General features: G+C 52.1%; 10 protein-coding genes across 10 annotated transcripts; 4 read left to right on the top strand and 6 right to left on the bottom strand.

Annotated features, from left to right (window-relative positions):
* Window positions 1-155: 155 nt before the first annotated feature.
* On the bottom strand, window positions 156-1,295 carry AYO20_09914 (hypothetical protein; the record flags this gene model as incomplete). Its single annotated transcript, XM_022648181.1, has 4 exons — window positions 156-372; window positions 488-811; window positions 885-962; window positions 1,030-1,295. The coding sequence occupies 4 exons, from the start codon at window positions 1,293-1,295 to the stop codon at window positions 156-158; spliced, it is 885 nt and encodes a 294-aa protein (XP_022495852.1).
* Window positions 1,296-2,175: 880 nt separating this feature from the next.
* Window positions 2,176-3,304, bottom strand: AYO20_09913 (hypothetical protein; the record flags this gene model as incomplete). The annotated part of the gene is made up of 3 exons (XM_022648180.1): window positions 2,176-2,613; window positions 2,713-3,042; window positions 3,101-3,304. The coding sequence occupies 3 exons, from the start codon at window positions 3,302-3,304 to the stop codon at window positions 2,176-2,178; spliced, it is 972 nt and encodes a 323-aa protein (XP_022495851.1).
* An 867-nt stretch (window positions 3,305-4,171) lies between these two features.
* AYO20_09912 (hypothetical protein) lies at window positions 4,172-4,727 on the top strand (the record flags this gene model as incomplete). Its single annotated transcript, XM_022648179.1, has 2 exons — window positions 4,172-4,418; window positions 4,474-4,727. 2 exons carry the CDS (start codon window positions 4,172-4,174, stop codon window positions 4,725-4,727), a joined length of 501 nt encoding a protein of 166 aa, XP_022495850.1.
* Window positions 4,728-4,783: 56 nt separating this feature from the next.
* AYO20_09911 (hypothetical protein) lies at window positions 4,784-6,222 on the bottom strand (the record flags this gene model as incomplete). Its single annotated transcript, XM_022648178.1, has 5 exons — window positions 4,784-5,257; window positions 5,309-5,380; window positions 5,429-5,569; window positions 5,625-5,710; window positions 5,901-6,222. 5 exons carry the CDS (start codon window positions 6,220-6,222, stop codon window positions 4,784-4,786), a joined length of 1,095 nt encoding a protein of 364 aa, XP_022495849.1.
* A 414-nt stretch (window positions 6,223-6,636) lies between these two features.
* On the top strand, window positions 6,637-8,918 carry AYO20_09910 (hypothetical protein; the record flags this gene model as incomplete). The annotated part of the gene is made up of 2 exons (XM_022648177.1): window positions 6,637-6,870; window positions 6,918-8,918. The coding sequence occupies 2 exons, from the start codon at window positions 6,637-6,639 to the stop codon at window positions 8,916-8,918; spliced, it is 2,235 nt and encodes a 744-aa protein (XP_022495848.1).
* Window positions 8,919-9,127: 209 nt separating this feature from the next.
* On the bottom strand, window positions 9,128-11,063 carry AYO20_09909 (hypothetical protein; the record flags this gene model as incomplete). The annotated part of the gene is made up of 7 exons (XM_022648176.1): window positions 9,128-9,317; window positions 9,458-9,602; window positions 9,708-9,855; window positions 9,983-10,248; window positions 10,319-10,364; window positions 10,465-10,711; window positions 10,807-11,063. The coding sequence occupies 7 exons, from the start codon at window positions 11,061-11,063 to the stop codon at window positions 9,128-9,130; spliced, it is 1,299 nt and encodes a 432-aa protein (XP_022495847.1).
* An 867-nt stretch (window positions 11,064-11,930) lies between these two features.
* On the top strand, window positions 11,931-13,426 carry AYO20_09908 (hypothetical protein; the record flags this gene model as incomplete). Its single annotated transcript, XM_022648175.1, has 3 exons — window positions 11,931-12,120; window positions 12,193-12,375; window positions 12,444-13,426. 3 exons carry the CDS (start codon window positions 11,931-11,933, stop codon window positions 13,424-13,426), a joined length of 1,356 nt encoding a protein of 451 aa, XP_022495846.1.
* A 1,865-nt stretch (window positions 13,427-15,291) lies between these two features.
* AYO20_09907 (hypothetical protein) lies at window positions 15,292-16,578 on the bottom strand (the record flags this gene model as incomplete). The annotated part of the gene is made up of 1 exon (XM_022648174.1): window positions 15,292-16,578. One exon carries the CDS (start codon window positions 16,576-16,578, stop codon window positions 15,292-15,294), a length of 1,287 nt encoding a protein of 428 aa, XP_022495845.1.
* Window positions 16,579-18,026: 1,448 nt separating this feature from the next.
* On the top strand, window positions 18,027-19,955 carry AYO20_09906 (hypothetical protein; the record flags this gene model as incomplete). Its single annotated transcript, XM_022648173.1, has 1 exon — window positions 18,027-19,955. The coding sequence occupies one exon, from the start codon at window positions 18,027-18,029 to the stop codon at window positions 19,953-19,955; it is 1,929 nt and encodes a 642-aa protein (XP_022495844.1).
* Window positions 19,956-21,645: 1,690 nt separating this feature from the next.
* Window positions 21,646-23,649, bottom strand: AYO20_09905 (hypothetical protein; the record flags this gene model as incomplete). Its single annotated transcript, XM_022648172.1, has 1 exon — window positions 21,646-23,649. The coding sequence occupies one exon, from the start codon at window positions 23,647-23,649 to the stop codon at window positions 21,646-21,648; it is 2,004 nt and encodes a 667-aa protein (XP_022495843.1).
* Between the last annotated feature and the right edge of the window lie 217 nt (window positions 23,650-23,866).

Here is a 23,866-nt window from a genome sequence, read left to right as displayed (position 1 = left end):
GACCATCTGGGCTCTGACAGCCACCAAAGTTTTGACGTGCTCTGATGGCCATAGACCCCGCAAGAAAAAGTACATGCTGGACTAAAAAAAAGGGAACCATAGAGAGAAGATTGTTATAATACCCGTCATTACAACAACCGAAGAAACCGGAGTTGTCAGCTTCCATCCCAATAGCGACCAACATGTAGTGCTCCCGTAACCAGCATCTCCGACCCGCTCATGTAAGAGCTCGCCTCGCTCAAAAGATACACGGCGGCGCCCTTGAGTTCGCTCCTATCTCCCATACGGTGGAAAGGGGGCTCTGTCACAGCCACCTCGGCGACTTTGGGGTGCAGCTTGCCGTAGTTGACGAGGGTGTCGGTGTTGATATATCTATATGCGTGTGTCAATAAGTCTGGGACAGGCCAATTTGTGAACAGTGCAATAGCCCGTTTCGAGAGCTTGTAAGGGAGAAAAAGGAGGGAAGAGAGAGATATCTGGTACGCACCCTGGAGAAATACAATTAACCCGGATCCCATCCTTGGAGAGCTCAACAGCCAATTGACTCTTCAGAGACACGACCGCCCCCTTGCTCGAGCAGTAGTCGCTCGTAAACTGGTGGTTGCTGGACTGGTGTGCCGCCACAGACGCGATCATCACAATGGACCCAGCACCCGACGCATTCGGCTTTCGGGGCTGGCGAATCATTTGCGCCACGGCCAGTTGCGTCGCGAAGAAAGTCCCAAAGACGTTGATGCTGAAAGTCCGGACCACACTGTCGGGCGTCTTGTCGAGAAACCGGTTGTCGAAGCAGACTCCGGCGGCCGTCACTCTGCCCATCATAATCGCCGCGTCAGCCATCGTGGCAGCTCATGATATTTGTCCGGAGAGTGCGCTGGACTTACAACCCATCAATCCGGCCAAAGTCGGAAACGATACTGTCGAATGTCTCTTTCAACCGGTTGAAATCGGTGACGTCGGACCTACCACCATGGTCAATTCCACTCGCGTCTGTAGTCGCCGAAAAAAAACACAATGGAAATGACGAACCGGTAGAACTTGGACTTCGGCGAGATCTTCAATAACTGCGTGTAATGCTCGTGAGGCTCTGGCAGAGCATCAACGATGGCAACCAATCCGCCCGCCTCGGCCACAGCGAATGCCAGCGCAAGGCCAATGCCTCGACCACCTCCAGTGATCACAACGACATTGTCCTTGAGAAGGAACTGGTCCAACACATTGCGCGTCAGATACCGGTCCAGTTCAGCCCCCTCGGTGACATTCGAATGGCCGTTAGCATTGCCATTGCCATTCATGATGGAGGGCCAGACGGCGTTTCAAGTCGCGACACCAACGTGCTGGGGCTTCAGATGTTGCACGACGGCAGACAACACCCGACAGCGTTTTTTAAGAGCTTTGTCTGGGGTACAGGAACTGGGAGTTTGGAGAAACCTCAGTGATCAGAGACCTGGTTGATGCATTTGCCTTGGTGAACTCGTCCGAGCCCAAGTCACTGACCCATATAGCCGGATGAGTGCCTCGTATATACAGCCTGGATAGAAATGTGGACCCGATGCTGACTCCCACACGAGAGAACCTCTCCATAATGCCTTTGTGATGCGGATGCAGATAGCTGCGAAGAGAGACTAGCTCTTCAGTTGAGAATATCCTGGTGCAGACCATGTCGCCTTTTGAAGGTCAAGGCTGACTGGTTGGGGACGATGAGAGTACCTCGCACGCTGGCAGTATTGCACATGACAATACCACTTAGCCGGCACTATTGACTCCAACAACTGGGGTAAGAAGCCATGCACGCGAGCCTAGACCATTGTCAGCAGCAAAAACCTGCGGAGAAGGTCTTGTCGTACTAGGACTCACCCACTCCAACTGCTCGGGGCACTTGAGACGCTGTGATTTCTGGTATGGCAACAAGACAGTTTGCTGGGGCCACTGGAATCTGCGGACGCAGCGACGAGTGAAGTACCTCCTCAACGGTCCATCTCAGAAAGGCATCAATTTGGTCTTGGGGACTGGAGTTGTCGAAAATCAAAATTCTGTTGGATGCGGAAGGGAAGCCTCGTTTGATATCGGGACACTTATACCCATATTGATTAGTTCGACGAGATACAGTCTGGAAATCCTTCTTTTCCTTTCCCTTTTTTCGTCCTTTGTCTTCTTTTCTTCTCCCATCTTAATTTACAACAGCACATCCCAGCCCATCGCCTTGTAAGCATCCTTGACAGTTGTCAACTCGCTCAGTTCAATTCCCAACTCTTCCCTGGTCAACAGGCCCTCCTCGCCGCTCCAGCTCTGGTCTCTCAATTCGTTCCACATGGCCATCATGATGCCCATCTCCAGCCCTAACCTAGGCCAGACGGCACTAAAGTTCTCCAGAGCTGTTTTGACGTACGCGGCCGGTTTGCTCGTGAGCTCGGACCAGTCGCTGAGCAGTTTCCCAGTCGTGGTGTCTTCACTGTAGGCGATGACGAAGCGGCCCTGGGCATGAAGCGTGAGGTCTGGGTGCTGGAGGATGGAGTGGGCAAAGACCCCAATGTTCTTGTACGGGTCGCCGATGGCTTTGATTGGCGTGTCGGGCTGAGCAGGGGATAGCTGGATGTATGCATTGGCGGTTTTCTGTAGAGTGCACTTAGTTTGATCAATTGAGGTGTTTGGCGCAGAGTACCCGGGATGGTCAGGTAGGAGCCGCCATTGCTGGAAATCTTGTGTACTTACCAAAAAATTCGGTGTGAATATTGGATAGCCAAAGTTATTCCCGTACCAGGTGATCCAGAAAAAGGTCGTCTTGCCGAGTAAAGCTGGATCAGATCTGATATAGTCATCGATCCAATTCTTGCCCTCAAAGTGTGGCACAACGTATTTGCCATTCGACAGCTTCTTGCAATTCGGTAGTGTGCTCCAGATGTAATGTTCGAGGTTAGTGATGCAGGAGGCAGCTCTGGCCATATTGATTCCCTGGATGACTTCCATCTCGACCGCTTTGTCGGGACCATAGGCAATGAAAGGTTCAAAGAAGTCGGTGATGGCAAAGATAGCGTGCGAGCCCTACCGATGTCAAGTGATTAGCAGTTTCAATGGCAGACTCGGAGAGAAGCCCTCGTACCTCAAATGCTTTAACCAGCGATTGCTCGTTGTTGATATCAGCCTTGACTACCTCAACACCACGCTTGCCCAGCGCAGCGGCTTTGTCGCTGCTGGGATTGCGGGTCAGGCCTCTGACCTTGTAGCTGCCATCAGCGAGTACGGCGTTGATGACAGAAAGGCCTTGAGTGCCTGTGGCTCCCACAACGGTCAAGAGCTTGGCCATCCTGGTCGGAGAAAGGGTAGTCCAAGATCAAAGATTCAGGACGTTGAGCTCTAGCTGAGGAGAGATAAAGTGACAGATTGAGGACTTGTGATCTTCTGCCTGTCTGAGCACAAGCAGCTGCATTTATAACCTGTGACCTTGGCTCGTAATAACCTACTTCTTCACTCCATATTGTTCAGTCATTCATTTGGTCATTTTGGCATCGTCCCAGCAGTCTGCACAAGGTATCGTCATCACCGTTTCTTACAGCATAAGAAGCAGCAAGATGTAAACGAATACGAAAGATGAATAATGGGTGCATCTTTGGCAAGATTTGGATAGCTTCTCGCGAGACTTGAACTCGACCAAGCTATGAAAGCGCGCTGTTCGAGGACCGTGCTTGCGAATGTCATTACTAATGAGCAATATGAGGTTTGAAGGCTCGAGACAACCACGTTTTAAGAGACAACCAAGACATCTGAAGTGGACAAGGCTCTCGGCAAGAGTGAACATATGGCAATAGTATTTCTATACCTCGTAGACAACCATTTTCGTCAATCCGTACCCTGTGCCGTGATTGGTAGAGCAGTGACTGATGTTGAGGTGTTATGACGTAATTTCCCGGAAGGTGTACGTTGACTAGACCATTTTAGGTAGTGTTGCCGCTAATAGCCAATCTCAGTCACGTGTGCCACACCCCGGCTTTCCACACTTCTCCACGGCCTGGCATCATTGATCTTGTCGTCTCCGAGAAAGATCACTATCTCACAATTCCGACATTCCAGCCACACCTTTGCGCAGCGCAACGCATTATTCATCCTGTCTACCTCCTCTTCGCGCTAGCCTTTACTCTTGTCTGCGTCCGCTTTCGAACCTCTTCCATTCGCTATGGCTGCGAGCGTGGCCTCCAAGCGTCTCTTCCAAGAATACAAGTCTCTCTTGACCAATCCACCCGATGGCATAACCGCAGGTCCAGTGAGCGAGGATGACCTCTTCCTCTGGGAAGCTCTGATCCAAGGCCCCGAAGGCACTCCCTTCGAGGGCGGCATTTTCCCTGCAGAGCTCAAGTTTCCCAAAGATTATCCTCTAAACCCGCCCAAGATGAAGTTCCTCGGCGAGATCTGGCATCCCAACGGTAAATAAAAACGAAATCGTAATTGCTCAAGAGCACTTCGGCTAACAGGGAACAGTCTACACCAACGGCGAAGTCTGCATTTCTATCCTACATCCTCCCGGCGATGACCCAAACCACTACGAGAGTGCCTCGGAGAGATGGTCACCTATTCAAAGCGTCGAGAAGATCTTGATATCTGTCATGTCAATGTTGGCCGAGCCGAACGATGAGAGTCCAGCCAATGTGGAGGCAGCAAAAATGTGGAGAGAACGACGAGCGGATTTCGACAAGAAAGTGAGGGAAGGAGTGCGACGGTCATTGGGGTTATGATTGCAGATTCGGGCGATCCGACTCCAGGACAACTGTGCGGCAACGAACTCTTGTGCTCAACTTCTACAACAGAGCTGTTGACGCAGTCTTCCCATCAACCAATCTTCCAGGCCACCTTGTCCCTCATCCAGGCTTTGAATTTCGGCCTTTCGATTCAACATGAGCATCCGCTGAACTTCGGTGACCGCTTCTTGCAGACCTGGCAGAACAATTCCTGCTTGATCGTGCCACTCCTGATTTGCCAGCAATGCATTTGCTGTCATTCGATCACGCTTCGACAACTGCACCGTCTGGTTGCCAATATCTTGATGCGAGACAACATCTTCCATTTTGAGGCCTATCCATTGTGCTTCGGGGATGTCACAACCGTGCTCCTGTGCCAACCTCCTCGATCCGTATAGATAGCACTTGAAAATCTTGACCCCGTCTGGATCCCAATCAAACAAGCCAAAGACTGGAATCGAGTACGGAGACTGATCAAGCAGCTGGCGTAGGAAATATCGAGTCGTTATGTCAGGGTATCCCTTAGCCTAGGAACCAGTCAGTCATCAAGTCATCTCGCTTCCGAAGGTGCAGTTTACGGTAACAAGCAGGCCAGGGCCAATAACTGGATGCTGATGGAATTCCCTTTCGGTCAGCGCATTGAATGTTGCCTGTTTTGTTGTTAGCAAAGTCTTCTGGGCGAGACTTCTTCAACAGACTTCTTTCTCTATGACCAGGATCCAATTGACATGGCTTGTGGTGGCCAACGGGGTGTTCACGCAGATGGTCTGGACCACCGGCGCGTGCTTGTTTGAAAGAGCATTACAGAGACCAGCGGCCAGACCTTTCGGGCTTGCAACCTAAGCGAACGAAATGAGAAGTGAAATCTGACATGCGGAATGACACTTCTCCTACGACGTTGAGGTCTCGTCTCGTCACCCGGCAAGTGTGGGCAATTTCATCGAGATATCGATCCACGGTTCCTTGATTTTTGAAAAGATCTACATCGTGGTAGTAAATGTCCCTGCCTCTGAATGAGAAGACAATCCATTTTGTGTCCTCGACAAGACTGACCTCTTTGTGATTGTGACACCTTGCTTGATTGCAACATATATCTCACGCAAAATTCGCCCAACGCATGCTCACCAAGGAATCAGAGCCGTAGCACGGCCGCAGGTGTACACCACTCACCGAATCTCCACGCTTCGGCCTTGGTCCGGCCGGGAAAGTGGTATTGTACTTGTCGAGATTCAACGTGCCAATGCAGATGCGTTGGGTCATCTTCATCAGGGTAGGCTTTCACCGCCGCTACCCGACTCATGGTAATCACCGGCTTGCCATGCCCCGATGTGTGTCTTATTTCTTGTATAATGGCATTGAAGGTCGCCTCGATGTAGTCAAGGACGAGTTGATTGGCGGCGGTGATAGGAGCACCAGCTGGCTGTGGCAAGGGATGGAGTGGAGGGCGTTGTGAGGGATCCATGAACGGGTATCGCTGAGACGGTCGTAACATGAGTACAGGTACAGGCTGTCAGGAAGAGACATCCGTGTTGGCTACTGAGACTCAAGGCTGAGCGGTGCCAGGGGACCCTAGAATCTCGGAGTGGTGTTAGTGGATTGGCGCAGCAGCAACCATGTGGCAGACGGAATCGGGCTGCGGTGCCTGAATCCTTGGCTCATTACCTGTCCTTCAGTGCTCAATGTGGTGACCCTGCCAGCCAATCCCCGCAGCACAGTTCCTGCATCGCTAGTTGATTCTCCGAGTGGCCTCATTCTATCATTTCCCCCAATTTTTTGGTCGGTGTACCGAGTGCCCAGGCGGTGACCCTTGTTGAGGGTCTACCGTGTTTCGTGCGTCCTCGTCCGCGGTAATCAGGATCAATCTGTTTGTACCATGTTCAAGGCGTTTTGAACACCACCATTGAAGATGGTGCAGACTCGACAGTCGTCGCAGAAGCCAACGCGCCGCGACGCCAATGGTCACATCAACGGTCACATCAACGGCCACATCCTCACCTCGAGTGACGACCAAATAGATCGATCCAGATGGCGAATGCTTGATGAATCCGGTCGACAAACCTGGCACTACCTCAGGACCGATCAAGAAGTTGCCAAATGGCCACAATCGACGGCAGACAAGTATTATCTGGGATTGCCTACAGTAGGTCTGATTTCCGCAATGGTCCGAACCTGCACTGACAAGCCAAGGACCTCCCTGAACTTCCTGCTGCCTCAAAACCGTCTGAATCGATCGATAATTGCTTGAGCTTCTATTCACAATTGCAGCTCCCTCCAGGCAACTGGGCTTGCGAATATGGCGGACCTCTCTTTTTGATCCCGGGCATCGTGATATGCTGGTACGTGACGGGAACGCCCATCCCGTTCGAATACAAGATCGAAATGAGGAACTACCTCTTCGCAAGACAAAATGAGGACGGCGGGTGGGGTCTGCACGTTGAAGGTCACAGCTCAGTTTTCGGCACAGCCATGAACTACACCATCCTACGAATACTGGGAGCGAGCGCGGAAGACCAAAGAATGATCACTGCGAGAGGGAAACTCCATGCTATGGGCGGAGCAACCCACGGTCCTCACTGGGCTAAATTCTGGCTTAGTGTTTTGGGGATTACCCGCTGGGATATTGTCAATCCAGTTCCACCTGAACTATGGCTTGTCCCTGACTGGGTTCCGATTGCTCCGTGGCGGTGGTGGATTCACATGCGCCAGGTGTTCCTCCCCATGTCCTACATCTGGTCCAAGAAATTCACGTTTCCTGAGAACGATCTCATTCGATCATTGCGACAGGAGTTGTTCGTGCAACCCTACGACTCGATTGATTTCGGGTCACACCGTAACTCGATTGCCGTTGAAGACAACTATCATCCAAAATCCTGGCTGTTGAATCTGATAAACTGGCTCTTGGTGTGGATCTGGATTCCTCTTCTCCGAGCAAATTCCATCGTCGACAAGGCCGAAGCTTGGGTCTGGCGACTCGTCCAGTATGAAGACCACAATACGGACTATGCAGACCTGGCTCCCGTCAACGCCCCCATGAACACTATCTGCTGCTTCATCAAAGAAGGACCTGACAGCTATTCATTCAAAAGACACCTCTACCGTCTCGAGGAATATCTCTGGGTTAATAAAGAAGGAATGCTCGTCAACGGTACCAACGGCGTTCAAGTCTGGGATACATCATTCACCATTCAAGCCTGTGTTGAAGCTGGCTTGGCGAACTCGCCGAAGTGGAAGCCAATGCTCACCAATGCACTGCACTATTTGGAGTCTGAACAGATTCGGGACGAAGTGCCCGACCGGGAAGTCTGCTACCGTCAGTCACGCAAGGGCGCATGGCCATTCAGTACCAAGCTGCAAGGCTATACCGTCTCTGACTGCACAAGTGAGGCACTACGTGTCGTTCTTCTTCTTCAGAACGGCCACGGCTACAAACCGCTACTTGACAAGTCTCGCATTTGTGACGCAGTGGACGTGCTTTTGACCATGCAGAATAAGCATACCGGAGGCTTTTCCAGCTACGAGTGCCAACGCGGCTCTGAATACCTCGAATTGCTCAATGCAGCCGAAGTTTTTGGGCGCATCATGGTAGAGTACGACTATCCCGAATGTACCACCGCCGTGGTCACAGTCTTGTCGTTGTTTCAGAAGTTCTATCCGGACTATCGTACCGACGAGATAAAACAGATCAAGGAATCCGCATTGCAGTACATCCGCCGGGCTCAGAGGGAGGACGGATCGTGGTACGGCAGTTGGGGGATTTGCTTCACCTATGGGGCGATGTTTGCCCTTGAATCCTTGGCTTCGGTGGGCGAGTCATATGCCAACTCACCACGGGTCAAGAAAGCATGTGAATTTCTCATTTCGCATCAAATGGCCGATGGAGGCTGGGGCGAGAGCTATCGCGCCTCGGAACTGAGGGTGTGGGTTGACCATGATCAATCACAGGTTGTGCAGACCTGTTGGGCCATCATTGCGCTGATGTATGCTGGATACCCCGACCCAGAGCCGCTCAGACGGGCGATCAAGATGATCATGGGCAGACAGCAAAGGAACGGAGAATGGCTGCAAGAGGCCATCGAAGGAGTGTTCAATTGCAGTTGCATGATCACTTATCCGAATTACAAATTTTACTTCCCTGTCAAGGCGATGGGCATGTATATAGCGAGATGGGGCGACGAGGAGATCCTTTGAGCCGAGAGTCGCACAATGGTCTGTGCAGCTGGTGGAGAATACAGCACCAAAGAAACCACATTGACGATCAAATCCTACGAACAAATCCTGCGAAAGAAGCCTTGACAAATCATCCAAAATCCTCGCCGAGTCTCTCTCTATATAATCACTGACTAACCGACCAAGCACGAAGATGCACCTACGGAGAAGTTCTTTCTTTCTTCTTATATCTAACTGCCACCTTGACCTTCAAGATACTCTTCCCACACCCCTTCGATGTCGTTGTGGTATATCCACGGCAAGGCCTCCTCGCTGCCGAACGAAGCCATCTTGATCTCGAGGATTGATTCGAACGACTTGTCCGCAGCGTTGGTCAGCGCCTCTGTCGCCTTTTTCTTTTGGTCGTCGAGATATCGATACCTGAGCAATTAGCTTTCTTTAGTACTAGTACGCGGTACGTCCCAGTAGGTAGGCCCTGGGTGGTGCCATGGCGGTGCCATGGTCTATATACATACACACGGGGAAGGGCGCAAGGGCCGAAGGAAGCGAGGGGCACATACATTCTGAGATAGTAGGGAGATCTGATGGCGTCGAAGATGGCGAGGGCTTGCGCGAGGCCCTTGGGGGCGTCGCGGGTATATTCGATGGCGCGGGCGAGGATCCAGCCGTCTTCGAGGGCAAAGGCCGCGCCGGAGCCGAAGGCGCCTGATCGGAAGGAAAAGGGGTGAGTTAGTAAGTGAGTGAGTGAGAAGCAACGATGCAATAATAGGAAGAGAATGGATTGATTAGTGGGTGGAATGAATTGCGTACCTGATAGAGGATGGCTCGCGTCCCCTAAAAGCACGACCTTATCCCACGCCGTGAGTTTCTCGAGTCTGGGACCGGCAAAGGCCGAAAACTCCTTCCACTGGCCTTCGGGCACGAGGGCGAGGACGTCTCTCACTCGCGGGTCATATTCCTAAAAGGCATACCACACCATACAACCCATATTAGTGCCTTTTGCACCCCTTGACAAGAAGTGATGGACCGGGGCGGAAAACAGGGGTGTGGGTAACTTCATGGGAGAGAAAAAAGCCTGCACACACCGTGAAATGAGACTGGACTCTCTCGTTCGTGGCCGGAATGCCCCAGCTGAATCTCTTGGTCTTCCCTCCAGCAGCGATCTCCGGGTCGACGAGGTTTCGGCACGAGATTTCAAACATGCGTTCACTCTCCGCGAGCTCCGACGCGTCGTCGACGGGGGAGAGGTAGACGTGGCCCGCGGGCCCGTACCACCAGGACGTGCCGGAATTGAGGTCCGGTTGGTGGGCGACGGCGCTGATGGGGATGAGGGTTCGCCAGATGGTCGTTCCTGTGGCCAAATTACATGAATACCTGATTTTGGGATCATGACAACAGGCTAGGAACCACCGAAGGCATACCTGTGAATTTGATGCGGTGGTCAGGAAAGATACTGTCTCGCACAACCTTGCCGTCGTCTCAGGAGTCAGTCAAGCGGTCCCCATCTGTATGAGTGTGTATGTGAGAGTGAGTGAGTGAGAGAGAGAGAGACAGATGAGGCTCTTACCGAGCGGATGCCATCAGCTCCCACGACCAGGTCGGCGGTGGTCTCGAAGCCATCTTCAAACCGGAGCGATACGCCTCCTTGAGGCAGATTCTTCAACGCGACCAGCCTCTTATTGAGCCTGATGACGCCTGGAGCGACCTGCTTGATCAGGGCGGATTGGAGCCTGGTCCTCCTCACCCGACGCGCTCTATACTTGACCGGCATCGACGACGTTCTCGTATCGATGATCTGTCCATTCAAGCCATTGCTGATAGCATAGCGATACATAGGAAAGTCAGCAACCGCCACAATTCCCAGACAAACAGAATTAGATGAACCGGTAGAGACACTCGACAGACGTACCGATGCAACACCGTCGTTTTCATATGTCCCCTGACGTCCTGAGCAGCCCCCATCAGCTCCAGCACTCTCCAGCAGTTGTACCCGATGCGAATGCCCGCGCCGATCTCCCTCAATTCCCTGGCCTGCTCATAGATGGCCACCTCGACATTCGGAAGCGCCGAGAGAGCGATGGCGGCACCCAAGCCGGCCGGGCCGCCGCCGCAGATAGCGACGCGGAGCCTGTTGGGTTCGTCTGGAGGCAGTTTCTGAGCCACCATCTCTCTCGGCGGTGCTGTGGATTTTTGTCGCGATTTGACGATGAAAGAAACGTCGTCTCCCAGGTTTTCATGGGACAGTCATTTGCTTTCTTATCTGAACCCACCAGATCGACTCGGCTGTAGTCGCGCAGCATGTCTGTTGGGATATCCCTCCTAACCCGTTTCTGCATGACGTGCTTGCGGGATGAGATCGCACCACGAGTCTTTCGCTGCGACGGTTTATCTGCGCGACAAACGGCCAATCGCGGCGATGCACTGCAGGTGGTATCGAGGTGATATTCGTCTAGGCTTTCAACCTGCGATAGTCACGGTCGATTTGTGCAGACGCGACAGATATGGCATCATGGTAAAACAACCCGTGGCTGAACATTGTGGGTAGATAGGCACGATAGTTACTAGGTAAGAAAGGCTGTCCCATCGTCCATAACGTGTTATTAGAATAGTCAAGCATTAACCTCCCGACGTCCAGGCTGTGACAAGCGGCGACAGAGTTCAAGCTCTGATCCATTTCATTATTGGCATGTACATACCTTTGTACGATATACCGACTCGCCGAGTAGAATAGGTGGTAATACATAAAACTCATCAAGCAGCCTCGGCTTTAGTTCGCTTTTGTATATCCTGGATGCAAATCCCATATCTCCGAGGCTGCCATGGCCATGCGCCATATCAACGACAATAATCTGATATCGATATGCAACGTTCGACATGGTTCATACACCCACAATTATACAGACTCTGTCGCTTCTGATTCTGTCATCCGGTTATTGTGGGAATGCAACACTCTCCAGCGACTTCATCACACCCCTCGACTCTTGATGAAATTTTCCCTTTCGGGATAGATAGCGAGGTTTGATAATTACCACTATGGATACCAATGTCGAATTGGGCTCGACTTCTCAAACGACGCCTAGAGATCGAGATGGAGAGCACATAGAAAGTCGTGACGAGAATGATGCAGGGCCCAATCATGAGGCCTCGCTGAACCCCGTCGACGGAGGTTGGGCGGCTTGGAAACTGCTTCTCGCCGCCTTCGTGTTTGAGGCGTTGCTCTGGGGTAAGTTGTCGACAAAGGGAAAATATAGATCAAGAATGTGCTGCGGTGCGTTCGTCCACTGACACGGTGCAGGCTTCCCGCTATCCTTTGGCGTCTTCCAGAACTACTACTCCCACCTTCCCGACTTTGTCCACCAGCGGTACATCTCGGTCATCGGGACCATCGCCTCCGGCATGTCCTACATGGGCGCGCCGTTGATCATCCCGGTACTGAAGCGATACGCAAAGTACCGCGGCCAGATGATATGGTTCGGATGTATGGAAAACCCTCCACCAACAGAGAAGCAAAATGGTAACTGTTCGGTGCTGACATTGCAGAAACAGGGACGTTATGTATCCTCGGCATCCTCTGCGGATCCTTCGCCCGCACCGTCGGCAGTCTCATCTTCACCCAGGGCGTCATGTACGGGTTCGGGTTCATCATCTTCTACTACCCCATCATCAGCATGGTGAACGAGTACTGGATCACGCGGAGGGGCATGGCGTACGGATTTCTGTGCAGCGCGTCAGGGTTCTCGGGCATCGTCATGCCCCTGTCCCTCGAGGTCATGCTCAACAAGTACGGGTATCCGACGACGTTGCGAGCCGTGGCGATAGGACTGGTCGTGCTCACGGGACCGTTGATACCTCTGTTGAAGGGCCGGCTCCCAGCCTCGACGCAAAGTATTTCGCCGCGGACCGATTGGGCTTTCCTCAAGACGCCGCTCTTCTGGATCTACACGGCGTCCAACCTGATGCAAGGCCTCGGCTACTTCTTCCCGTCGCTGTACATCCCGTCGTACGCGTCGACGCTGGGCCTCAGCTCGCGACAAGGCTCCCTCCTCCTGGCCATCATGTGCGTGTCGCAGGTGCTCGGCCAATTCAGCTTTGGCTACCTCTCGGACCGACGCCTGTCGGTGATGGCACTGTCGTTCGCGTCGACCCTGATCCCCGCGGCGGCGGTGTTCGCGCTGTGGGGCCTGGCGCGCAACTTCGCCATGCTGTGCGCCTTCGCCCTGGTGTACGGCTTCTTCGGCGCGGGCTACACGGCCCTGTGGGCCCGCATGGGTATGGGCGTCACCACCGACGTCACCTCGGCCTTTGCCGTCTTCGGCCTGTTCAATTTTGGCAAGGGCATCGGCAACGTCCTGGCCGGTCCCATCAGCGCCAATATGTTGCTATTCGACCGCATCAACGTGGGCCGCTACGCCGTCGGCAAGTACGAGGTGCTCGTCCTCTTCACGGGCTCCTGCATGCTCGCGAGCGCCGTGAGTATCGCCGTCGGGTATCTGGACGTTCAGAAACTGCGATTGCGCCAGCGACCTTGACCTTTGACTATTCGCCTCGGCCAAAATCGTCCCTTGGCTCTTTCATTGCAAAGTCATCAAAACACAAAGGAAAGTGGGATTTGGAGCGTCAGGATTCAGCTGGATTGATACCGTTACCATTTCACAGGGCGGATTTGAGCGTATTTGTCATCATTTGTTCCATCGAAGGCTCATTCATAAAGGGACGGACGAACGTGTGTCGCGCAAAGCTGCCTCCCTCACAGATTCATCATCGGGAAATTCCAAGGTGGCTTGCATCTAGTGCATGATCCAGAATATACAGTCTATTTTTACATATCCACTGATTCTGTCCGAATTCCAGGATCGAGACAAAGGAAACAGGTGGAGAGGATACATAGGTTTGAGCACGAAGAGAGTTGTTTGACGGTCGCACTCGTACTCGTGACGGTCACAGCCTCGCCTTGTGCCAGCCCCACTCTTTGCCCCACCTTTTTGCGAGCACCCACATACGAATTTTTGGATATATATAATATTCCAGCTCAAATCGTTCCAACAATCACCCTCCGCATTGGTGTAATGGTAACATAGCCGGTTTTCAGTGAAAACCATCATACCCGGCGTAAGTCGATCCAAGTATGATATCTACTATACACAAATTCTAACCCCATGCAGAGCCCGGGGTTCAATTCCCCGATGCGGAAAACATTTATCTATGAGTTTTTTTTTTTTTTAATTTTGCCTGGTTCGTACTTTTGTGTCTGCTGTGAAGATATCATTTCATTCGCCTTTATCTTTAAACCCTAGCACATCAGCCACGGGAAAATATCACACTCTTAGGTGACCGAACTCCTACTCCCCTGTTGGTCACTTGGTGAAAGTTGGATTTTTGAGCTGTAAGGAGAGGGAGGCGCCGTGTGTAGTACAAAATCCAGTCGCACCTCACCAGAGCACCTCCGCTTGCGTCAAAGTTGAGCCAGAAGCATGTGCAACCATCCAACCGGGTCGCTAAGAGACTGGGCATCATCGTCCACCTTGATACGCTGAAGACTATCGGAATCTGAGGCCAATCGCGGAGGTTATTAGTCACGACCACTATATCTGGATCGAACTGCACACTTGCGCCGGCGCATCTTGCCAATACCATAATTTGGAATAACTTGCGACGAGGCAGTCCTTAAGCGAGGCGTGACTGGCTTGGATTAAACGCACCGGAGCTCTAGGAGGTCTCATTATCCTACCAAGTTGCCAGTTTGGAAGTTGTGGCACGGAATCGTTCCTGTCTAGATAAATGCGTTTGACGGCTCCGTCGATGATGCGCTTCCGCTAGCCTCTCAGAGGGAAAAGACCTCAACTCCTGAGGACATCGCCGGACCTTTGCGGATTCCCTCACTTGGACCGGTGAAAATATCTGGGACACTTTCCGGACTTTATCTGCTGTCGGTATGAAGATGCAAAAGGTTGGAACTTTTCGTTTGACAAACCTCTCGTAATCGCTCGAAGCCCCAGCGCGTTCACTGAGGCATAGTTTGACAGAGGATGAGCTTCCCATGAGGGTTTCCAATGTAGACATGAATCGCAATGAGGGTTCGAAAAGTCTGTGGTGGCGCCGTCTTTAGCTATAGTTGTTCGGGATGGGTGACCTGAGCAGAAATGAGAAACAACTAGTCTGAAACCCGTTGTTCTTCTGCTCGTAAATACATCTGCTTGTAAGCACACCACCGACGGTAAGCCATGGCGCCTCGTGGTTTCTCCCTTGTGATGGTGCCGCCAAGGGCGATCTCAGGCTCTGGCTTGTGGAAGATTATGAATTGTCTTCCTTGTATCTTGATAGACCCAACAACGTCCAAGGAATCTCGTGACCCGTGGTTCTCATCATATTGCCACAGCCGTGCTATTGCCGAGTCTCAATCGGGTTCGTAGCCGGTATCGTAGTCTTTGGCGGGATCTTCATAGACGAATATAGTCGTCGCATTGCTCGATAGACTGTGTTGAGAGAGCGTGTGACTCGCAACACTAGGGTTCGAAGCTGGCGAGTGCTCGCTGCTATCCGACGATTCAGTACTGGATTCTCGTTTCAAAAATCGCATTTGATCGTCTCGATCTCGAAGACTAGGCAGAATCACATCGAAGACATTCTCCACGTGGAGACCTCTCGATTTTGTGCTTTGGAAAGCCTTTTCAAGCCAGTTGATAGCCGCTGTGTGACGCGTCTTCTGATAGTACGCAAGAGCTAGATTTGCTGGGAAATTGATGATGTTGGCGCCCCACGCCCCCATTTCAGGTTGCAGGCAATAGGTAACACACCGGCAGACGTTGGCCGCTTGACCATCCGCATCGAATAGCTCCTCGAACGGGGCATCCATAGATTTCAGTCTTTTTTGATCTCTAAGATAGAGCGACTTCAAAATCTCATTGCCCACTTGGCTCAAGGCCAGCGAACATGTATGATAGACCAGACGTGCGTGGGCGAAGAGGTGGTTTTCGAACCACAGATCTGTGGCAAAAGGATAAGCTGGTTGTTCAACTGGGTCATGTTCGACGATTCGTGGCAAGGCACCCTTCTTCGTGCCGTCTCTCCATTTGTTCATTTTTCTCTGTAGTTCGCTGCATTCCTCCAGTAGGGCAGCAAGCTCAGCAGTCGTGTCCACATCATACTCCTGAAGAATGTCAAACTTCTCCAGGATGCCTGGAATGAAGGTACCAAGGTCAACCATCCGATCGAAATAGGTCCTGTGCTGGAATTCCCAGGGTATCGTTCGCCATTCCTCAGTAGCCAAGTACGTGGCCTTTCTTTGTAAAATCGCAGCGTAGACTGTGGGGATTCTCGAGGCCAAAAAGGGGTGATGAGAATTCCAAGTCTGATGGCGCCTGGCACCACGAAGCTGAATCAATCGAGCCGCTCCCGTGGCATGTGACACCCAACTGCGCGAATTGAATGCCGGCCCCTCAAAGACTTCGTAAAGCCCTAACAGCATACACGCCATAAGGATATGATCGGAATACATCCGTTCGGGGTCGAAGAGCGCGAGCTGGAGCTCTTTGAGTGCCTTCCCGTAAAGCTTCGCACTTTCATGAACAAGACGGACATCTTTGTGACCCTGACCGACTCTTGAAATGCTTAAAGCTGAAAAGGCATCTGCCAGGGAAACATCATGTTTTGAGTCACTTTGGAACACTTCTGTCCAATTCATGGGATGGCCACATCGGATTATAAAGTCATCTCGGCATGCTGCATCTCCCTGGGGCATATATAGGTCCCAAAATAGACTCTTGCACTGCGATTCGACCGCTCCCCGGTTGACTGAGCCCGGAAGAGGAGCGATAGGGGGCCGAGTACGAGCGACAAAGATGGCATGTTCGACCTTTTTGCTGGCAGGATGGAGAATGAAGGTACGTTCGCGATCGTAGCCACCGCAGACATTGCCACTTGCGACACATTGACCACAAACTGGACGCTTCTGATCACACTAGCGGAATGAGATGAGCGGAGTTGACAAGGCTTGACATGGCGCGACTGTGCACGGTACTTACACCTTTTTTGCGCCGGCGACAGGTGCTGCAGCCTTTGCTTTTCCCAGGGACGCCAACCATTGCTATCAAGTGATCAAGTGGATAGAGGATGCCAGCAGGAGCAGAGTGTTTCTCGCGCAAGGTACAGGATGATACTCATCTTGTGGTGAAAAGGGCAGTCATGGAAGGAGGTTCAAGCAGTTGCTCGCCTGAGCATGATCATTCTTGTTCCAGTATCTGGACAAACGAAATCTCATCCTCTAGAGCGCAGAGGAGTAAGTGCGACTTGAACTCGAAACACAGTCGGCGTAGGATGATAATTAAGTATCCGGTAAGCACGAGTCGAGTCGCGGTGGAGGGAGGACAGAATTACAAGGCGGACAAGTCGCATGCACAGATGGACAATCCCCGAAAGCCATAGATGATTACTTCATGGCGGCCATGTGGGAGGCACCCAGGAGGAGTACTTTGGGAGCCCTTGTACCGAGTAGTTGCAGGGTGATCATGCAACGGGGATGGCCAGTTTTAGCCCCCATGAGGGCGGAGGAGAGGGGGAGGGAAGCTGCTGAATTAAGTGGTCCAAGGCCTAGGCCCTGGGGGCGAATTAACGCTGAAGGATCCTCGGGTCTGTCGGGCTTATATGGACTCGTATGCCTCCCAGGTTTGTTAGGTGGCCACCTACCGAAAACAGAGAAGGCTTGTTCCCACCTAAACAAAGTTTACTTTTGGTGCTTGGGTTGTCGCAATTGACCTCATAGGGCTTGAGCGATGCTGCTGCGGGCGGTCGATCCCCAAGAAATCATCCCCAGTCACCCACCAGCGCCACCAGTCGGGAGCTGACAAGCTGCGTGAAGTGCCTGGTGGCACCCATGGTCTCGGCACCCGTCAGTGCCAATCAGCGCCCCACCAATTTCCCAAATGTCCCAAATGTCCCTTGGTGCATGCCGCATGTTGCATGCTGCGTGGAGAGTGTCGTGGCAACTGTAAACAAACCAGTCAACTCTCACTTCACCACGACTCAACCATTATCTTCTTTGTACAGGTCAGTGAGCGGCTGACGGGTGTTATTTTTGCATGGTCTCTGCACTATTAGCAATAATTGTAATGGCATAATCGGTACTGCATCACCATGAATCGTCTCGAGTTCGCCCATCTCTTATCCCAGACGCAGTCAATGATGGCTCCATCCCGGGCTCCGGCAGCTGCGCACCTCTCCCACGACTCGTGTCCCAATCCCTCAGAAACGACGTCTTCTGCTTCGCTATCACCTCGACAGAGGTTCCAAGCACATGTACGGACGTTGAGTGATCAGACCGCATCTCCTCCTCGAAGCGCGTCCGCGAGCCCCAAAAGATCATCAGAGCTGCAACATGTTTCCAGTTTACGTGTCTCGTATCGCGAAAGTCCCTCCCCAAGAAGTAATTCTCGGTCGAGTCCAACGTGGGAAAATAGAGACCCGATATTGAAGACGTTCAACAACACCCACAATGAGCCATACTTTATCAAGGAAGAGCGGGAGGCATGGAGTAGACCATCACCTTCCAGGGCAACTATACCCTTGACAGACGATGTCTTCCTTTTACAACCGCCCAATTCACAGAGCCCGATTTTGCAACCTAGCAAACAACTGAGGGAACTGCGTCCATTTGCTCCCCTGGCTGGTTCGGTGGATGTGAACGAGAGACCCAAAACTAGTCGAGGGCCAACATTTGATCCCTCGCACTTGACAATCGAAAATGCCAATTCCGGCTTTGGACATGAAGATGAACCTACACGACCGTCAAAGTTTGCAGAGGGGAGTATGAATGCCCGGTCTGCTGGAGTGTCTTCTACATGGCACGAGAATAGTTCAATCACCAGTTGCTCTGAAATTGAATCAGGGGATGACTCTACCCCACGGGCGTCACCACAGCGACCCTCTATCGATTTGAACGAGTTCAAACCAGAAACCGCGATTGCCCCGACCCTCAAGCAACGTCTTTTCAAGTTTGGAGCCAAGGCCAAGCCAAAAGAGAACACAACTAGGGACGAAGCAGAACCAACGGCAAAGAAAAAGAATGGCCTGAGGAAAAGCATGTCGCTCTGGAACCTCCATGGTGACAAGAAGAAGACAACAGACGGGTCAGGAAGTCCCGAAAAGAAATCTACGGCATCAAACCACGGCAACGACCTTGAGGTCCTCAATGATCGAAAGAGACGCGCAGAGGAAGCATACGCTCAACAGTTTGGCATGAAGAGGAGGAAGTCCAACGTGGGCCTAGCAACAGCAACAACTGGCGATGAAATTTCACAAGAGATGTTAGCCGCGACTCGCAACCAAACGCAAGGCAAGCCAACATCAAACCATAGCAGAATTCTCAGTCAATCTCCATCGAAATTGAACGCCTCTGACTCTGAGTGGTCTGATGGGCATAGAGATCTCGATCATCATAAACGACCAACTCGTCGGGAACTGGAGAAGGAGAATCAACAACTTCGAGCTTTATTGAGACAGAGGCAGCAAGAGAAGACTCCCCAGCCAACAACATCGGCTTCCCTGCAGCATCCCCTGACTCCCGGAGCAGTCCACGAGGATGACAGCTCCACTCCCAAAGCCTCCGCAAAGAAACAGAGCCGGAAACAGTCTGGAACAGCAGTTCCACCTGTCCCATCATTGCCGGAGCGTGCAGCATTGAAGACATTGAGCAACACCACAAATCAGGACCACGCTAAGAACAGGGGAAATGGCAATTCGGGTGTAATGTCAACTTCAGGTACCAATGACCAGTCAAAGCACAGTGTACAGAAGCAGCGCCGACGTCCGTCCGTGGTCCGGGGAGAGGGGTTTTCGCATCCATTCTCTGCCATTCTCGAAGAAGACGAGGAAACCGGGACAGTACAGGCACGGAAAGAGAACCAACGCCCGACGAATGATATGGCTACCCCAAAATTAGCATCAGAGATGAAGCCCGGGAATGAAGCTGTGGGCATTAAGGGGATGAAGATCAATCACGTTGCAACGATGCAGATGCAGGTTATGCAAAAAGAGAACTGGGAATGGCCTGACGACGTTTTCTAGTCGACCTATGAAGAAACCACTTGAAGCCAGGCTACAGCCAAGTGCATGAAGAGGGAATGACGGCAGACACCTCTGGCTGATGAGACACGACTGTTGATTGTTTGAGTCGGGATCGTGGTGAGCCGATTTGAAGCGTGATGCAATACGAGATTGACATGATGAACGAGTGAGGAAGAGCGATATGCCAGGCATTGGAAAGTTGGACGACTTCAGATGATTTCATGTCTAAGGAGTTTGTGGGTTTGACTCTATTCTTTCTGTATTTCGAGCAGCGCATCGCATGGCTGAGCGAGTTTTGTTCTGGCGCCACAGCGACGTGTCTTGTTTCGATTTGATCGTTCCAAGGATATTCGACAACTTGGTTTGGAAACTGTGCAGCAGCAACAACGGCATTGGGGACTAGATCGACATGTTTCCACCAGGAATCCCGCGCGTGATTGCCTCCATGTTGCTTGTTTGCTGGATTTCTTTCTGCTTGACTGCCTTATCACTTCTATTCTTGCCTGAAATTTACGTACATAGCGGTGCATGGCATGGCAGGGCATGGTATGGTATCGGGCAGCATAGCATACCTATGTAGGTATGTAGTACAGCATGACTCAGGAAAGCCTTTTGCAGTAGCGGAGGTAGATACAATGAATGGCAAGATTGACTTGAAAGGAGATGAAATGCGCGAACGAGAGCAGACGCAGTAACTCCACCCCATCCGACCTGTAGGGTTCTCTCACCTGAATGCATCGTCCCGGTATGTGATTTATTTATAGCTCATTGCTATATATATACATCTACATACATACGACGTGCCCGTACGGTGCATCCCCCCCGGGACGGACATGGACATGATACGATACGATATGATATGGCGGACCACGGCCGCCGAATGAGATGTCGAGGACAATGGTCGACGTCAGCGGGGATTTTATCTACCTTGTATATACATACGTAGGTATGTGGCAGCGTGGGTACTTGGTGTAGGAAGTGGTAGCTTGGCTTGAGGATCGGTGTCTAATCGGCCTGATGTACATGATGTGTTCGGTACGCACATGTATCTATGCATACGGAGTAGCCTTGTGGACCTGTGACATGTCTATATACCTAACCAACCTGACCAACCAGCCAGGCCAAGTACCTACCTACCTCGTTGAGAGGGACGTCAAGGGCCCTCAGGGGTGGAGGGAGGGGCGGGCTCACCAGGCTTTTTTACCCGTCTTCCAACCCGGTTTTCGTCTCTTGGTGGCGTATTACGACTCCTACATATATTCCGTGGAAAAATGTGTGCTGGGAGAGTGGAAGAGAGGGAAGATGGAAGATGGACAGAGGTCGTGGTAAGTACCTCGGAAGGACGATGGACTCTTGCCCATTGAAGATAGATGGAGAGGAGTATATCCAATCAATCAATCAATCAATCAATCAACTAAACAAACAAACTATATGCATATACAACCGTTGATTCATTCACTCATTCATTCTCCCATCCCAATCAGTACTCAACATCAATATCAAAACCATCCCGTGTGCCAGCATTGAGAGAAGAAGGGAATTCTTGGATTGAGACTGGGCACCAGAGGTAACAAGTCAAGAGTTGAAATCTGTGTTGAGGGCCCCTTACAAACCTCGGGTTCCTTTGAGAGTGAGAAGGAGTGCCATAATGCCGTGGATGACTTCACACTGATTGCCCCCTCGGGTTCAATCAGTTCCAGAACCACCCACCACCACTCCGTCTGGGTCGCCCGCTGTTGTTGCTTCCATCCTGCTGTTGCGTTGGTGTAGGCTGTGGCTCATGCTCCAGCTCAGGCTCCGTCTCGCCCGTCAGAATTGGTACCCTTCGAGGAAACCGTTTCGGGCCTTCCGACTCTTCATCTTGCTGTCGCGGAGGTTCCTCATTCTTTCCGGGCTCATCAAAACGTGATCGATCTTGGTAACCGCCGAACACATCTTTCTGGCGTCCTCTCACATTTTCGCTTTTGAATGACTGTGACTGGGTCGATTCAGATGCAAGGAGAGTTTGTGTCGCTTTGTCCTCTGCATGGCCTGAATCGCTCGAGTTGGGAATATTCGTCACCGAAACCTCGTCATTGGTCTCTTCTGTCCCATCTGAGAATCGTCGTTTCAAGATCCGTCTGGACTCGACGGAGCCATCAGGCAACGTACGTGTGTGGATCGTAGTAAGAGTTGCGACCACAGACTTGTCAGAGGGCACATCAGTACTGTTGATGGAGGATGAAATGGCCGCGTCGTACGAGTAAGTCGATGGAGACGATGTCGTAGGAAGATCAGAAACCCTCTCTTCCTCAGTGACAGAATCCACAGCAGCTGACTCAAAGACTTCCTGTGTAGCTTCATTGTTGGCCGGAGCTGCTACCTCTGTGACAGCAGGAATGGGACTGTTGAAGACAGGCTTCCTCTCTGATGGCTCTCCTGGCTGTGTGGGTTCTTCTGGAGACTTGTTGTATCGACACTGACGGTTCCGGCGCCATCTAGCACAACGGTCTTCCGCATTTGGCGCCGGTACTGCTGCAGCCGTTGACTTCGGGTCGATTGCCCGCTTGACCAGCATCCCTTGCTCGCTAAAGCCCCATCTACTGCCAAAGCTGCCCCTGCTTACCATGTCGTGTATCCAAGTCTTGGGGGTCCGCCAAGTATTCCAGTTGTCCCTGTCGACCATCTTTCCTGTTTGCTGCAGGCTCAACAAGTCCTCAAACGCGTCAGCCCAGGGTTTATGTCTTGCCATCTTCTCATCGACACTCGTGTACCACCTGTCAAAGAACTTGGCGTCCGAGATCTGGAATGGCACGCCTTCCGAGTCTTGCATCTTGACTTTGAAAAGTCGTGGTTGTCTTGGGTTGCAGAGGTAGATTGGGGAGTACGGGCTGAGCATGAGCCAGGGGATTGTCTCGTCTGTGTTCTCGAACGGTTGCATCCTGCGGGCGGCCCAGAAAGAATATGTCGTGGGCGGAGACACAGCCTTCTCATTCGGAGCACTGTCTTTGGTATCGCCAGCGTCGTCGTCGTTGCTGGTTGAATACTTCTCCTTCTGCTTGCCATCCCAGCCAAGCGCAGAGAACCAAGATCTGGAAGGATTCTTCTCGGTCGACGAGTGAGCCGGTGCCTCGAACACATGCTTTGGTGTGTCAATCGCTTTCTGCGGTAGTGCATTGTAGGCATCCAATTCCGTCCTCGGCTGTCCCGCTTCATCATAGAGAGCGGGACACTTTTCTGCATTCTTCTGGACCTCTTGACCGTTCAAGGCTGGACATCGGGCGGCCCTGCCCCTAGTCCACCAGGGTGTATTATCGCTCGTATCACTGCGACTACTCTCCGTCGAGTGCTGTCTCCACGCGTCCTCCATCGACCTCCAGGCTTCATTCTTGGACTTTTCCAACTGCTGTCTCATCTCCTCCATCTCTTGCTCAAACTGCTTCCGGAAGCCTTCCTCCCACTCCTGTCTCTGCCGCATCAGGTCGTCGACTTCCTGCTTCAAGCGATCGCCGCGGCCGGAGGAAGAGAGGCCAAACAGATGTGGGAAACCGGAGAAGAATGATGAGAACTGTTCGTCGGCAAAGCGACGGAAGAGGATGAATGGGTTCTCGTCGTCTCTGTTCGGGGGACGAGGATAGGGAGTCTGATAAGTGGGGAAGGGGTCCATGGGAGGAGGGGCCATGGTGTTGTCGGCGGGTTTCTTGTCGTCTGGCATCTTTGCGTGAAGTGGTACTTTGAGAATGATTCGAGGGTTGAGGCCAGACGGGATGAAACAGGGAACAAACGCTGTTCAGGGCGTGATGTACCGAAATAGAGTCGAGGTCGTTGATGCCTGGAGTGGCACGACGAGGATGACGATGACTGCTTGACGCGGGGAAGTTGTCAGTCTCACCATGGACAGTGGAGTCTGCAATGATTGGCTTCAAAATCAC

The sequence above is a fragment of the Fonsecaea nubica genome (assembly GCF_001646965.1).
Source record: "Fonsecaea nubica strain CBS 269.64 chromosome Unknown Scaff98, whole genome shotgun sequence".
NCBI lineage: Eukaryota > Fungi > Ascomycota > Eurotiomycetes > Chaetothyriales > Herpotrichiellaceae > Fonsecaea > Fonsecaea nubica.
Note: the sequence above shows the minus strand (reverse complement) of the source record. Positions and strands in the feature narration are given on the sequence as shown.